At 42.5% G+C, this 13,468-nt stretch overlaps 1 protein-coding gene across 1 annotated transcript in view; it reads right to left on the reverse strand.

The window, feature by feature from the left end:
* Stag3 (STAG3 cohesin complex component) overlaps window positions 1-13,468 on the reverse strand; it is a 34,467-nt gene that overhangs the window by 15,913 nt on the left and 5,086 nt on the right. Inside the window, exons 4-25 of the mRNA XM_046427093.1 lie at window positions 13,165-13,261; window positions 12,125-12,201; window positions 11,637-11,841; window positions 10,734-10,885; window positions 7,561-7,634; window positions 6,341-6,464; window positions 5,734-5,832; window positions 5,444-5,523; window positions 4,657-4,764; window positions 4,306-4,420; window positions 4,051-4,156; window positions 3,777-3,880; window positions 3,420-3,512; window positions 3,221-3,310; window positions 2,798-2,998; window positions 2,608-2,678; window positions 2,422-2,509; window positions 1,871-1,951; window positions 1,702-1,794; window positions 1,408-1,576; window positions 1,162-1,298; window positions 163-264 (exon numbers count right to left, since the gene is read on the reverse strand). Of these exons, the coding sequence (XP_046283049.1) occupies window positions 163-264; window positions 1,162-1,298; window positions 1,408-1,576; window positions 1,702-1,794; window positions 1,871-1,951; window positions 2,422-2,509; window positions 2,608-2,678; window positions 2,798-2,998; window positions 3,221-3,310; window positions 3,420-3,512; window positions 3,777-3,880; window positions 4,051-4,156; window positions 4,306-4,420; window positions 4,657-4,764; window positions 5,444-5,523; window positions 5,734-5,832; window positions 6,341-6,464; window positions 7,561-7,634; window positions 10,734-10,885; window positions 11,637-11,841; window positions 12,125-12,201; window positions 13,165-13,261 (2,466 nt within the window). The remainder of the gene's footprint in view (window positions 1-162; window positions 265-1,161; window positions 1,299-1,407; window positions 1,577-1,701; window positions 1,795-1,870; window positions 1,952-2,421; window positions 2,510-2,607; window positions 2,679-2,797; window positions 2,999-3,220; window positions 3,311-3,419; window positions 3,513-3,776; window positions 3,881-4,050; window positions 4,157-4,305; window positions 4,421-4,656; window positions 4,765-5,443; window positions 5,524-5,733; window positions 5,833-6,340; window positions 6,465-7,560; window positions 7,635-10,733; window positions 10,886-11,636; window positions 11,842-12,124; window positions 12,202-13,164; window positions 13,262-13,468) is intronic.

Consider the following 13,468-nt stretch of genomic DNA (forward strand, 5'->3'; position numbering starts at 1 on the left):
TAAGGATCTACTAGGTGTGAAGGAGCCTGTTGTGTAAAGTAAAGAGTCAAAATAGGAAAGGGCCTTTTCTTAATGTCTTGCTTTCTCTGAAGGTGGACAAAGAGGTGGGGGACTACAGGAAGGCATGCCAGAGGTGTGAGGTCCTCTGGAGAGAAGCAACACCTGCTTCAGGCTCAGCAGTAGGATTCGGGAACAATGACTTCGATCAATCTGCCTCGCTCTAGTTAATGTTTCCTTGATGATGTCACCATAGTCATTGTAGAACTGCATGAGAAGAAATGGAGAATGTTATGTTTGACCACAGGAAAACACTCTGTTTTGTTTCTACCTTCACATCCCTAATCTTGCCTTGTTCCTAAAGAGCCTGTGATAGAAAAACAGGAATATAAGCATAAAATAACTCAGTCTAGACCTCATCTCTAACCAACAGGTGCAGAGCCCAAAAGAAATCAGAGTTTAGGTAAAAGAAAAAAAAAACACATCAGGGATAAACTGTTGGAGCCCAATTCTTGGTGAAGAGGAGGAGGAGGCCTGCCAGTGCCCATTCTCGCTTAGCACTGAAGTCTCCACATGTATTTCCACTAAAAAGGAAGCCCCAGGGAACAGGACTTTTGTCTTTTTTGTTCACTGCTGTGCCCTCAGGTACACAGGAGGTGCTCAGTAAACAGAAATTAATACAATGGTGGGGTGAGACATCTAGGTATGTAGTGAGCACTGATCCCTCCCCCATTCTTTTTTTTTTTTCCTTTTTATATTACCCCATTCAGAGGACTGGGTTGGAGAAAAAAGATTTCTAGATGGGAAGAAGCAGCTATTTCCCCTCTACTGAATGTCTTAATAGCTTTTTCTCCATAATTATTTACTACTGAGTCACTTTGGTTTCTTTTTTTTTAAAAAAAAATTTACTTTTTAGTTGTACACAATACCTTTGTTTATTTATTTGTTTTTATGTGGTATACGCTGTACTGTTGAGCCACAACCCCAGACCCCACTTTTGTTTCTTTATTCTAAACTCCTACTGCCATTCCCTCCTACTTTCCCTTTTTAAGCCTGATCCCATCAAATCCATCCCTCTTCATTTCTGAGATGTCATAGTGTCTCAAGTCATGGCTTTGTTCAACATGGTCCCCTGTTCTTTGTGGCTGTGGGGTCTCACTATACCTTATTGTAGTGTTTGAAAACATCTGAGGCTGCATCCAGCTCTAGAACCCCATAGAGCAACAGCTTGCAGAACCCGGCCAAGAGTCGGCGCCGCTGGTGCAGCTGCTCTATCTGTACATGATCATCCTGGGAATGTCCTGCCCATCAAAGGCAGAATGCAATCACACACTTACATCTCCCACCCTGAATCACTGAGCCAGGCCCAGCCCCAAACCATCCTGAGCCCCAAGCACAGAGTCCCTGTACCACTGCCCAGGTCTCCAGGTTGGAGGAAGACATGGTCCATGAGGAAGCTTGCTAGCTCAGATTGGAGAGAAGCTTCTGGAAAAAAGATGAGGGGTCTCAGGAAATCCCGCCCCCCTAAAATCATCTGAGGGCTGAAGATGAGAAGCATATCACTTAATAAGACAAAAGCCTGTTGGTAAAAAAAAAAGAGGACAATTAAAAAAACAGAATTGTTATAAGACTGGAATTACAAAGCCAGCTTAACTCCTCAGACCCCAACACTCGCCTCCTCCTCCCTCTGGAGGAAATGCTCACCTGCTCCTGGATCTCCGGATCCACATCTGAGAGGCAGCTCTGGCAGAGTTCACAGAAGGCCACCATTCTGCTCTTAAGATCCAGCACCTGCTTCTGCAGAGATAATGGCTTACAAGGAGCAAGACATCATGGCTCCTCCGTCCTAGTCCCTGCTCAGACCCACACTCACCTGGGAAGCATCTGGACCTGAAATGTGGGTTAATGTCCAGAGAATGGAAAAATAGACAAGAGTCAAGGCTGGAAGGACCACCTGTAACCATGAAATGTCAGACAAATGAGCTTTTGCAGGAGAACGAAGAGCGATGGTGAGGGGGGAAGGGAGAGACAGCCGAGGAGGGAAAGATGGGCAGGCTGATGGGCTCAGACCCAGCGTGGAGGAGAGAGAAAAGGAAACCCTTTTCTGGTGGAGATAAACTGATATTTAAAACAGGCTCCAAAGGCAGCTATTCTATGCAAAAATATCATGTCTCCCTAATTCACTCACAGTCTCCTAGAATCCCTCAGTCTTCTTGACTCCTAGAAAACTGGAGAGGATGACAGTTTCCAGGAACTGAAGCCTGGTCCACCTTTCAAAAGAGGATGGAGGGGGAAGCCCCACCAGATCTTCCTCTGTGTGCCCACTTTATACCCTGTGACTGGGCCTGCCTGGGAAAGGTGGCAACCCAGAATAATCCTTAAGAATGCCTCTCCTGCTTCCACATCTCTAGCCTGTCTACCTGCCTGGTGAGGAACCTCTCCAGTGTCCACGGCCTTCCGGAGGAGTCCATAGCATGGCTCGTAGAGCTCCCAGCGAGTCAGGTCATGAGCACTTTGTGAAGAGAGATGGAAACATTATGCTGGAGCAGAATGAAAGGAATCAATTCCACAGACACAGAAATGGGAGGGAGCAGCAGGGAAGCTACTCACTTGTAGAAGGCAGAGAGCCGCTTCAGAGTGGCTGCTAGACTGTACACCTCATCCTCATCCAAGAACGACGACTGAGGAAGAGAGAAGGTCCACAGCAGGAGTTTCCCAAGAACTCATCCATCCATGCTCCTAGTCTTAGGGCCCTCTCCTCCTCATTTGGTGTGTCCCGCCATTCAGCCTCAGCTCCTACCTGCAACAGCTCATCAAGCTCTTGCTGGAAACGGTCAGTCAGCAGATCCACTAGTTGGCTGCGGGCAAAGTCCACCCGGCTGAAGAAAGTGAACTCAGGCTTACAGAGCAGATACAGGGCATGCGCTCCAGCCTCAAGCACTGCTGGCTCTGCATGCTTCACTACCACCTCCTGGAGTTGCTGCAAAAGCAGCTCCAGATGCTGAAAGGGAGAAAGGTGGGAGAAGACGGTGTGGAGGAGATGGGGGGGAAGGTGAGAAACAGGGGTGAAAGCAATGAACTTCAAGGAAAAGATGCCTGAGAAAGGAAGGGCTTATTGGATTTTTCTGGAACCCAGGTTCCTGTAAAGATGTTGACAGTAGACCCCTCCAGCCCTAGCAGGTGGGCAGTGAGGTGTAGGAAACAGATCTTCCCACCTCCTCACCTTCTCCAAGCGCCGAGTGCAGTAGATGCTGAGGTCAAAGTAGTTGAGAAGCTGGAGCAGGGGAGCGACCTTCTCTGCATCGGCTGAGAACTGTGGTGATAAAGAGGGTGCACGTGGGCTGCCAACTCTTCTCCCATCCCTCCTCTAGGCTGTTTCCTTTTACCCACTTGTGCCTGGTGCGGAATGGGGGCTGCTCTACCTTGGCCAGGAGCTGGGGCAACAGGGGAATGAGGTGCTCAGTCAGTTTCACCTTGTCATCAGCTTGAAGTTTGCGTTCTTTAGCAGTTAGGCCCTGGAATGAGAGTCATTCTGGGGTGAAAGACGTGGAGAAATGCCATGTGCAGTGGGTATGTCCGTGCATCCCTCCTCCCCATGATCTTTTCTGCCCAGGAAGGAGAAAAGAATTCAGCAGCTCCCTTCAGATTTCTTTTTGCTGGAGAAAAAAAAATCCTTTGGGGGCAGATGGAGTGCCCTAAACGAGGACTTAAGAATACTGAGAGAGAATACATATCTGACTTCAATACTGCTGATCAACCCAACTTGGCCCATGCCATACCTTCCTCCCAGTGACCCGCCCCACAGGCGGGTGACCCTCCACAGCTTGCCGGGCACTGGACACAAGGATTTCTATCAGCGTGTTTTCCTGCACATTGCCCAGGTCTGGGTTGGTGGGAGGATCAAAAACAGAATTGACATATGAGCCACTCACCATCTAAAATTCCACTCCCACCCCATGCCCACTGCTGCTTTTTATAAAGCAGGCAAGCAGTCTCTCCTGGTTTCACTTGGAAGTGCAAGGTCCCTGTCCCCGGCTACCAGGTAGCACGTACTCTGGTCCTTCTGCAGCAGCAGGCTTGTCATACTCTCCCAATCCTTCAGCTGAGTCCCTGCACAGTCCCAGAGGCTGTCTACTAAGTAAGCGGCATGGTCATGGAGCTGTGAAGAGGGCACAGGGTTTTACCAATGTGATGGAAAACTGCGCCAGGAAGCATTTGTTGATAAACATCACCCTCCTTCCCACAGTGGCCACCCTGTCCTCTACTCAGGTTTCTGCACAACACTCTGACTCTCCCTTCATGTGTTACCTCACTCTCCACGAAGAAGGACAGCAAAAGGTGGAAGAAAGTTCTCTGAGCACTTGGACTTCGGCGTCGCTCTCTTCCAACCCCTGCTTTTGTCCCACACTCAGGATAGAAGAGTCTGGAGGGGAGGGCACAGCACAGGAGGAGGTGAGGCACATGGCAATCACCATGGAGAAAGAAACAGCCCAAGGAAAGGATGCAGGGAAAAGAGGAGCAGAGCTAAGGGAAGCCCAAGGGGTTAAGAGGAAAAGGGATGTCAAGAGAGATCTGTATAGGTATGGAGAGTCCTTAAGCAGCCGATGAGAAAAATGACAGAGGATGGTGTGAAAGAAATGCACAAGGAGACCCACTCACTTCCAGTATAGAAATTCCCCTGCGGCAGAGGCCAGGGCACGATTGGAGGCATATACAACTGGGTAGATGCTCTCACAGTCTGCACTGGTCAGCACTCCTTCCATGTTCCTGCCAAGAGAAAAGTGTGGGCTGGGGATGTGGCTCAAGTGGTAGCGCGCTCGCCTGGCATGTGTGTGGCCCGGGTTCGATCCTCAGCACCACATACAAAAACAAAGATGTTGTGTCCGCTGAAAACTAAAAAATAAATATTAAAATTCTCTTTCTCTTAAAAAAAAAAAAAAAAAGAGAAAAGTGCATTTGGGTGTTGTCCTCTGGCAATTCTAGGGCTAAAACCAGCAAAAACAATGAGAATATGACTCTCAGAAAACTTTTTATTTTTTTGGTCCAGGGATTGAACCCAGAGGTGCTTTACCACTGAGCCACACCCCCAGCCCTTTTTATTTATTGACAGGGTCTCTCTAGTTGCGTAGCTCCTTGCTAAGTTGCTGAGGCTGGCTTTGAACTTGTAATCCTCCTACCTTGGTCTCCCAAAACAATGGGATTATAGGCATGCACTACCATGCCTGGATCAAAGAACTTTTAAATGAAAAGTGGAAAATAGAGGAATATGGAAAATTAGAGAAGACAGGCAGTTTCCCCTCTCAAGGTATCCCAACTCAGGAATGACTTATTTTCAACATGCACCTAAGAGTTAACCTGTGACAGGTGGGGCAAGGACTCTGGAGGGGCCTGCCTGATGCTACAAAGGTGTCTGTGACATGCTGCCTCACACATTCCCATGACTCACTTCAGGATAAGGGTTAGCAACCTGACAGCCTCCACTGCCACATCATACTCTCTGTCCATGACCATGGAAACCATCCGGTCCTGTCAGAGAAAGAACATTGCTCAGTATCTCACTGTACCCAATCCAAACATCACATCTCCTAGAATCTGAGAGATTCCTAAAGAAAGAGTGTTGAAGCAGATGCTGGAATAGGTAATAAAATATCAAAGCAAATGATACAGAAAGACACGAGGTGGGAAAGCAGGATACACTGCAAAGAGTCCAGCACAGAAGCAGTGTCTCCATCTTACCTTGAAGCGGCTAGTGAAGAGCTCCAGGCGTGATGTCAGCTCTTGGTTGCTGTACAGCCCTTTCAGAGCCTTCAGGCACTTTAGACGGACTTCTCGGTGCTGTCGAGGAGAGACAAACAAGAAAGAAAACACGATTGATCACTCACCCCTACTGAGCCTCCACATGAGGACTTGCAGAGTCCTCATTCTGGACCTGGGTGCCCTCACGAAGAGGATTCTGAGATGAAAGAGAAAATGAACAGCTGTCTTCTTAAAATACAGAAGGATCTCAGAATTGAGCAATTGTGATGAAAAGGATCCACAGCTACCACTCTCACATGTGAGTTACTAATCTATCAGTAATTAATTTTCTTGCTTTTTCTTAGTGAGTCTTTCTCCCTGTTACACCTTAGGGTTGAAGGCACGGTATCTCCTGGATGTGTCTTTTTCTCTTCAACCTTATCCTATGCTTCCTAGTACTGAGAAGTTTCAAGGTTCAGTGCCTTGATGGGCTGATCAATGCTCATCAGGTGAAATGTCTAAGTGGCAGGACCAAGAAAAGCTGAAGTGTCCTGGGCAGGGAAGATGATGAGGGGAACAGGAAAAGGGAGACTGATGTGACTCCTACCTTGTCATGCAGGGTCCAGCCAATGTATTTTAAATAGCTGTCAGTGAGGAAAGAGGTACTGTAGCTTTGCATCCAACACCCGATTTCCTCCATGCAGATAGCCCGGATCTCAGGAAGGATGTCCCTAGATGGAGATATAAACTGACTTCTGTAGTCTTCTCTCCAAACTCACTTTCAATCCTATCAGAAAACCCTATCTCACACAAACTATTTTTTTTGTCTTACTGTTTTATTTTCCTTAACACTAACCATACATACTAATGGAATTCAATGGGCTATTTCCATATATGCATACAGTGTGACTAAAGAATTTGTTTTCTTGATGAATGCCAGGTGCCATGGTCTTTCAATTTCCTTCCCAACGTAAACACAATAAATATAAAAGTAAATTCCTTTCTGTAACTAACCTATGAGATAACTGAACCAGCATGTACCATCTTGCTCACCACATCCCCTTTTAAAACTGATTTTGAAATTTCATTTAATTATTGGCTAACCTGTGTATATTTTAATTCTACTTCAAGAAAAGATTAAATCAGGAGCTCGGTTTGTGGCTCAGCAGTAGAGTACTTGCCTTGAACATGCAAGGCCCTGGGTTCGATCCTCAGCACCACATAAACATAAATAAATAAAATAAAGATGTTGTGTTCAACTACAACTAAAAAAATATTAAAAAAAGAAAAGATTAAATCAGGTGAAAGGTTCTAGAAAAGCAGAAGCTGAAATCTAGATAAAGTGAGAAACTTTTAAGTACTACAAATACTTTAATATTAATTTTTGGAGTACTACAAACGTTTAATTTAATTCTACCAGTCTTTAAACAGTATAAAACTCCCCTGCCCTCAGAACAAACAATAGGGTGAGTTAGGAAAAGGCTTGCTGGGCCACACATATGCCTCAGAAAAGTTGCCTCTGGTTCTCTGCTCTTGTCCTTCCAAGTCTCCAACCTCAAAAAGATAACAGGTAGGGACAGAGCCAGACCTTGGGCAACATTGGACCAGAATACTCAGTAATGCCTTATCCTTTTATTTTCTCTCCCAGAAGAGCTTACAAAATCCTTTGTATGTGGGATAAACAAAATCTTACTAATTTAAAACATGCGTTGTAAAGAGTTTTTATTCCAGCTGCCTTATTTCTGGGGCTAACTAAATATTTTGGGAATCTTACAGACTCCACAACCAAGGAATAGCTGCTTCAGTGAGAGGAGCCCATTAGCTCACCTGTACCGATGAACAAAGACACCCCTGAAGATGGCATTCATCATCCCCTCAATCTCTTCTTGATGCTCTTGGAGCTGGAGGATATAAGGAGGAACAGATCAATCTTTCTTGTACCCCAAAAGCCTAAGGCTGCAAAAGTGTAACTTCTACCTACTTCCTATTTATCACAGGACACAGTGTGAACCCCTGGTATCCTAAGTTTCCTTTTAGATCTTCTAATTCTAGAGGAAGCAATAAAATCAACTAATGCCTCAGAGGTTTCTCTGTGTCTAATAAAACACTATCTCCTCTATATATGATTATTTTTGCTATTCAGAAGCTCTAAGTGGTAGTTATGTTTTGATTAATAGTAATTCAGAAAATGCATCTTTACTAGGTGTGGTTTGATAAATGAAAAAGAACTAGCAAAAATCCGATTAGATATGTGGTTTTCAACTGGGCAATTATGTCCCCCAGAGGACATTTAGCAGTGTTTTAAGATTATTTCACTTGTTACAACTGGGGTGGGATAGAAGACAGAGATACTGCTAAACATCCTGCAAGGCCAGGACAGCCCCTCACCCCAACATCAACTGAATTAGGATTAGGTAAATGATAGGTATCAAAAGCAGAATTATAAGCAGAAAGGGAACTTTGAGACAACTGACCCCACCTCTTCAATAAATCAACATATGGGGGAAAATGGGGGAAGGCTGATGTTAAATTTTAAAAGGTCTAAGAAACACCAGTCACCAAATACAATGCAAATTTCTCACTTAGACCCTGGCTTGAATTAACCAGATGTAAAAAGAATTTAGGGGGTACAAGTGTAGGAAATTTAAGTATGAATTGGAATTAAAAATATTAGGGAATCATTAATTTTTGGATATGAAAATGGTATTTGATTTGTGATAACACATTACTTTTTTATTTTTAGTTTTTAGTTGTAGTTGGACACAATACCTTTATTCATTCATTCATTCATTTATATATGTGGTGCTGAGGATATAACCCAGCACCTTGCACATTCCAGGCAAGCGTTCTACTGCTGAGCTACAACCCCAGCCCGATAATACATTACTTTTTAGAGAATATACTTAAGTCTTTAGGGTTGAGGAATCAATATGTCTATAATTTACTGTATGAGAAAAAACAACAACCCACAAACAAATGAAGAAAATACTGTGAAATATTGTTAAACTAGATAATGCATATATGGTATCCAGTATGCCAGTGTCTCTTATCTTTCTGAATAAATCTGAAAATTTTCACATTTCAAGGAAAAGAAAGGAAGTCCTTGAAAGAAAGAAGATAAATGAGTACCAGATTCTACAGAAGTCTAGATAAGAGATATTGAGGAAAGGCACTGGTGATACAATTCAGGAAGCCAGAGGTTTGGAGAGAAAATTTTCAAAGAAATGGGGATAGGAACTAAGTAGCAAAAAGGATTCAGTCAAGTGGACATGAAGAAAATAAGGAAATACAACCCTAACAAAGGAGGAAAGAAATAAATCACAGAGAAGCAGAGTTCTTCAAAGGACAGATTCAAGAGCCTATATACATTTATAAATGAGAAAAAAATATGGGGGGAAAATTAAAGACAAAAAGGAGGAATAATAACTGATGAAGCAAGAACCCAAAGACAAAAAAAGATCTGCACTAGTGTACAGTGGTCTACTCTTATCCACAGGGATAAGAGTGGATGCCTGAAACTGCAGAGAGCACCAAACCCTATATACACAGATTGAATATCCCCTATCTGAAGTGCTTGGGACCAAAATGTTTCTAAAGTTTTCTAGATTTTGGAATGTATGGATAGACTTTACTGGTTGAGCAAACATGATCCAAAATCTGAAATATTCCAAAATGCAAAATTTTTGAGTGTCATACTGGCAAAAGTTTTGGAATCTGAATACTATAGAATTCAGATTTCTGGGTTAGAGATGCTTAACCTGTACTGTGTTGTCCTATACACACACCTATGATAAAGTTTAACTTATATATTAGGCACAGTAAGAGATTAACAACAATTAATAAAATATAATAATTATAATGATATACTTATGTGAATGTGGTTTCTCTCTCAAAATATATAACTATACTTTATATTTTTTTGGACCTTGGTTGACTGTGGGTAATGGAAACCACAGAGAGCAAAACTGCAGATAAGGGTAAACTACTATACATAATTTAAGATTCTGGATAGACCCATTAATATACATAAGCCCTTAAGATTACCCCGACAGTGAAAAACAGCAAAAGAGAATAAGGGAATAGAAATTTCGCAGAAGTCATCTTTTATGAGGGCTGGAGAAAGCCAACCGGTACAGTTAGACATGATGTGTCTGGCTAACCTCCAAGCTGGGGAGTCTTAGATACTAATGGAGAGTAGAGAGGAAACAATCAGTATTCACTTCATCACAGAAAAAAGAGATGTTTGAAGTTTAATCAGTGTAGAAGATATTACTAGGGTTTATGTTCTCCAGTGATCTTCTTAAGTTTAAAGGGAAATAAAGCTAGTCAATTTACTCTCATCTCACTTAAAGTCACAAAATAGTAGAATTATTCCTTTTTACATATATTTTTTTTAGTTGTCCATGGACCTTTATTTTTTTCCTTTATTTATTTACATACAGTGCTGAGAATTTAACAGTGCCTCACATATGCTAGGCAAGTGCTCTACCACTGAGCTACAATCCCAGCCCAGAATGATCCTCTTTTTAAAGAAAAGAAAACTGAAAACTGAGAGGTTACATTAAGGCCATGAAGCTAGTACCTAACTGGAACAGAAGGAATGCTATATTTCCATTCCTTGAATACTTGGCTTCCCTTGTCCTTATACAGGTACTACTATGGTGACCTCTACATTTAATGTAAAAGTCACAACTTAACTCCTTGCAGATAGAGCACTTAAACATTTCTGATGCTGAAAACAAATGGAAACTGAACAAAAATGGAAATATAGAGAACTCTAAATTCACTAGGCATGATTTTTGAGCCCACACTCAGAAACAAGAACAGCACACAATGATCTCTGATGGGACGAGCATGGTATAGCTGTTCCCTATCTGAAAGGCTGCTTAGGGTTTGTGCTGAACAGCCTTTCAGAAGTGCCATGGTCTGATAAAGTAGTCTGCAATAGCAGTGGATGGAAGCTGAGAGAGAGGAAGGGAAAAAGCAGGGACATTCCTCACCTCTTTGCGTTTCTCCAGCAGGCTCTCTAGCCGCTCAGGGGCTCTCTGCCCTGGTCCCTTGTTTCGTTCAGCCTCATACTGTCGCTGGTTGTTGTCTTTGTGTAGACTCAACTGGAGGGCAACTCTTACCAGGGAGGTCATGAGCTTCATGGCTTGAGTCAGGAAAAACAACAAAGAAATCTTCACTTAAGTCAAAGGAGGGAATATAAATTTAAAAGAGAAGGAAAAGGGGCTGGGGCGGTAGCTCAGTGGCAGAGCGCTTGCCTAGCACACTGGGTTCAATCCTTAGTGCCACATAAAAATAAATAAAAGAAAGGTATGCTATCCATCTACAACTCAAAAAGATTTTTAAAAATAAAGAGAAGAAAAAATGGTCAGAGAAAATGAGAAGCAGAGTGACCCCGAAGTTCTAAGACACCCTACCCTAGAGTAGACTTTCCCTACCTCTTTTGGACTTTAACCCTCAGCATACTGTGAGCTTTAGAGAAAGATATTAAGGTTGGAAACTATTACTGTGATCTATCCCTTTTCACGAATCCACTTGTGAAAATCTGGATGGAGATTTGGCATAAAAGCTGCAATGCAACTGAAGTATAGCTAAGATACAAGCAGCGTGTGGTGGCACACTCATGCAATTCCAGCAACTCAGGAGGATGAGGCCAGAGGACTGCACTTGAGATGAGCCTATGAAACTCAGTGACACCCTGTCTCAAAACAAAAAAAAGAAATAAAAAGGGCTGAGGATACAGCTCAGTGTTAGAACACCCCTGGGTTCAATCCCAGTACTACAAAACAAACAAACGAAAAACTAAAATGCAGGTGAGAAAGATGATTTAGAACCACAGAAGAGAGGAACAGTCCTACCAAACCCCAGAAGAATACACAAGAGTAAGAAGTGCTCACCAGCCAGGGTGCTAGTGTGGCGGAAGGCACGAACTTGGGAGTCTGAGAGGCCCGTGAGCAAGGAGATGAGGTTGTCCATGGGAAAGCCATCATAGAGGAGGCTGTACTGGCACTGATACACCAACGTTCTCACAAATTCACAGAAGCTTCCTTGGAACTTCTTCCAGGATGGACCTTGAGCTGTCAGGGGATAGTCCCCTGAGTCCTATATAAGGGTTATAAAAAGAATGGAAAATTTGTTTTTTTTTTTTTTTTTGCGGGGGGTAGTATCAGGCCCATGAAGCCAATAGCATAACAGTCTAATCTCCAATATACTTAATTTCCTGATATCCTTCCCAGCTCCAGAGGCTTATCAAATAATATATGAGTCTCAAGAAGTTGAGCTTTCCTTATAAAAGCTACCCTACTTCCCAGAATCAGAGAAGGGGGTAAAGGGCCTTGTGTTTTGAAATAACAGGAGAAAGAGGATCCTGGTTGTCTTCCTCCACCTCATTAAACTGCTCTGTTAGGTGCCGGATGATCTCTGAATTGGACATCTTCTTGAACATCTCAGGGGTCACAGTGCCTGAAGAATGGAAAAGATGAGGTACTTAAGAGGAAAATAACAGGACACTGTGATCATTTACAGATAACATCTGAAGATAAGCTAGGGAACATACTGAAATATGCTCAATCAGGTAAGGAATTAGAAGAATTAAAACTTACACCATTCAACCGTGTATCCATTATGAGGTAACCTCTCTAAAAAACCCAAAGGAATCAAGTGGAAAACTATGGTTTAAAAAAAGACTCCAGATGAATTTAAAAAACAACAACAACAAAGAAACAAACTAGGCCAGATGATGGATTCTAACAATACAATCAGATCAATACCATCTGCCCTAATATAACTAAGCCATGGCATGTGGAGACCTGGCTTACTTAGAATGACTAAGAAGTAAGAAAATCAGAAAGAAAGTAGTTTAAAAAAAAAAGGAAGAAAGAAGAAGAAAAGAAAGAAAGAAGTAGAAAATAAGAGAGAAGAAGTAAGAAAATAAGAGGTTATCTTATCTACAAAGACTAAAAGGCATTTTTTTGAGAGAGAGATAGAGAGAAGAGAGAGAATGTTTTTAATATTTATTTTTCAATTTTTGGTGGACACAACATTTTTATTTTATTTTTATGTGGTGCTGAGGATCAAACCCAGCGCCCCGCACATGCCAGGCAAGTGTGTTACGGCTTGAGCCACATCCCCAGCCCGACTAAAAGGCATTTGATAGTCTACTTTTCAATTTGTGAACATCATTATTATCATATAAAGATGATTATTTTCCCCCAAAAGGTCTTGCCTCAAAACCAACACAGTTCACTACTGAATCATTTTCCTTATATACTTATCAAAAATATAGTTAAATAAGTGAAACTCTCCATATGTTTTGCTTCTTCCTTTATTTAGGAAATGTCTAATCCTACTTTTTAAATGAAGAGTTTCAGAACATAGAAGCAGAAGGGTGGGAACAGAAAGAGAATGGGGTAGGAGTTTTCTCACCTTTACATCCACAGGATCGGATGAAAAAGTTAATAAGCTCCAGGAATCCTGCCTCCTCATCTTGCTTATAGCTCTCCAGCCACTCATCCACCAAAGACTGCGGGGGGGGGGGGGGGGAAAGTGGATGATTTCTATTTCTAGCAATACAACGGAACAGAAATCCTGTTTGGTCTTTCCAACTAAAGCATCTAAATTTCTGATTAAAAATAATACAAACATCTTTTTAAATGTATTGCTGAACTAAAACCAAAGGTAGAATTCCATATAGGCTCCAAATGAGGTGAAGGTAAGCAATCCAAGGAGG

This window comes from Marmota monax, unplaced genomic scaffold, assembly GCF_021218885.2.
Source record: "Marmota monax isolate L192 unplaced genomic scaffold, Marmota_monax_Labrador192_F-V1.1 WCK01_AAM20220418_F8-fsc00341, whole genome shotgun sequence".
Taxonomy (NCBI): domain Eukaryota; kingdom Metazoa; phylum Chordata; class Mammalia; order Rodentia; family Sciuridae; genus Marmota; species Marmota monax.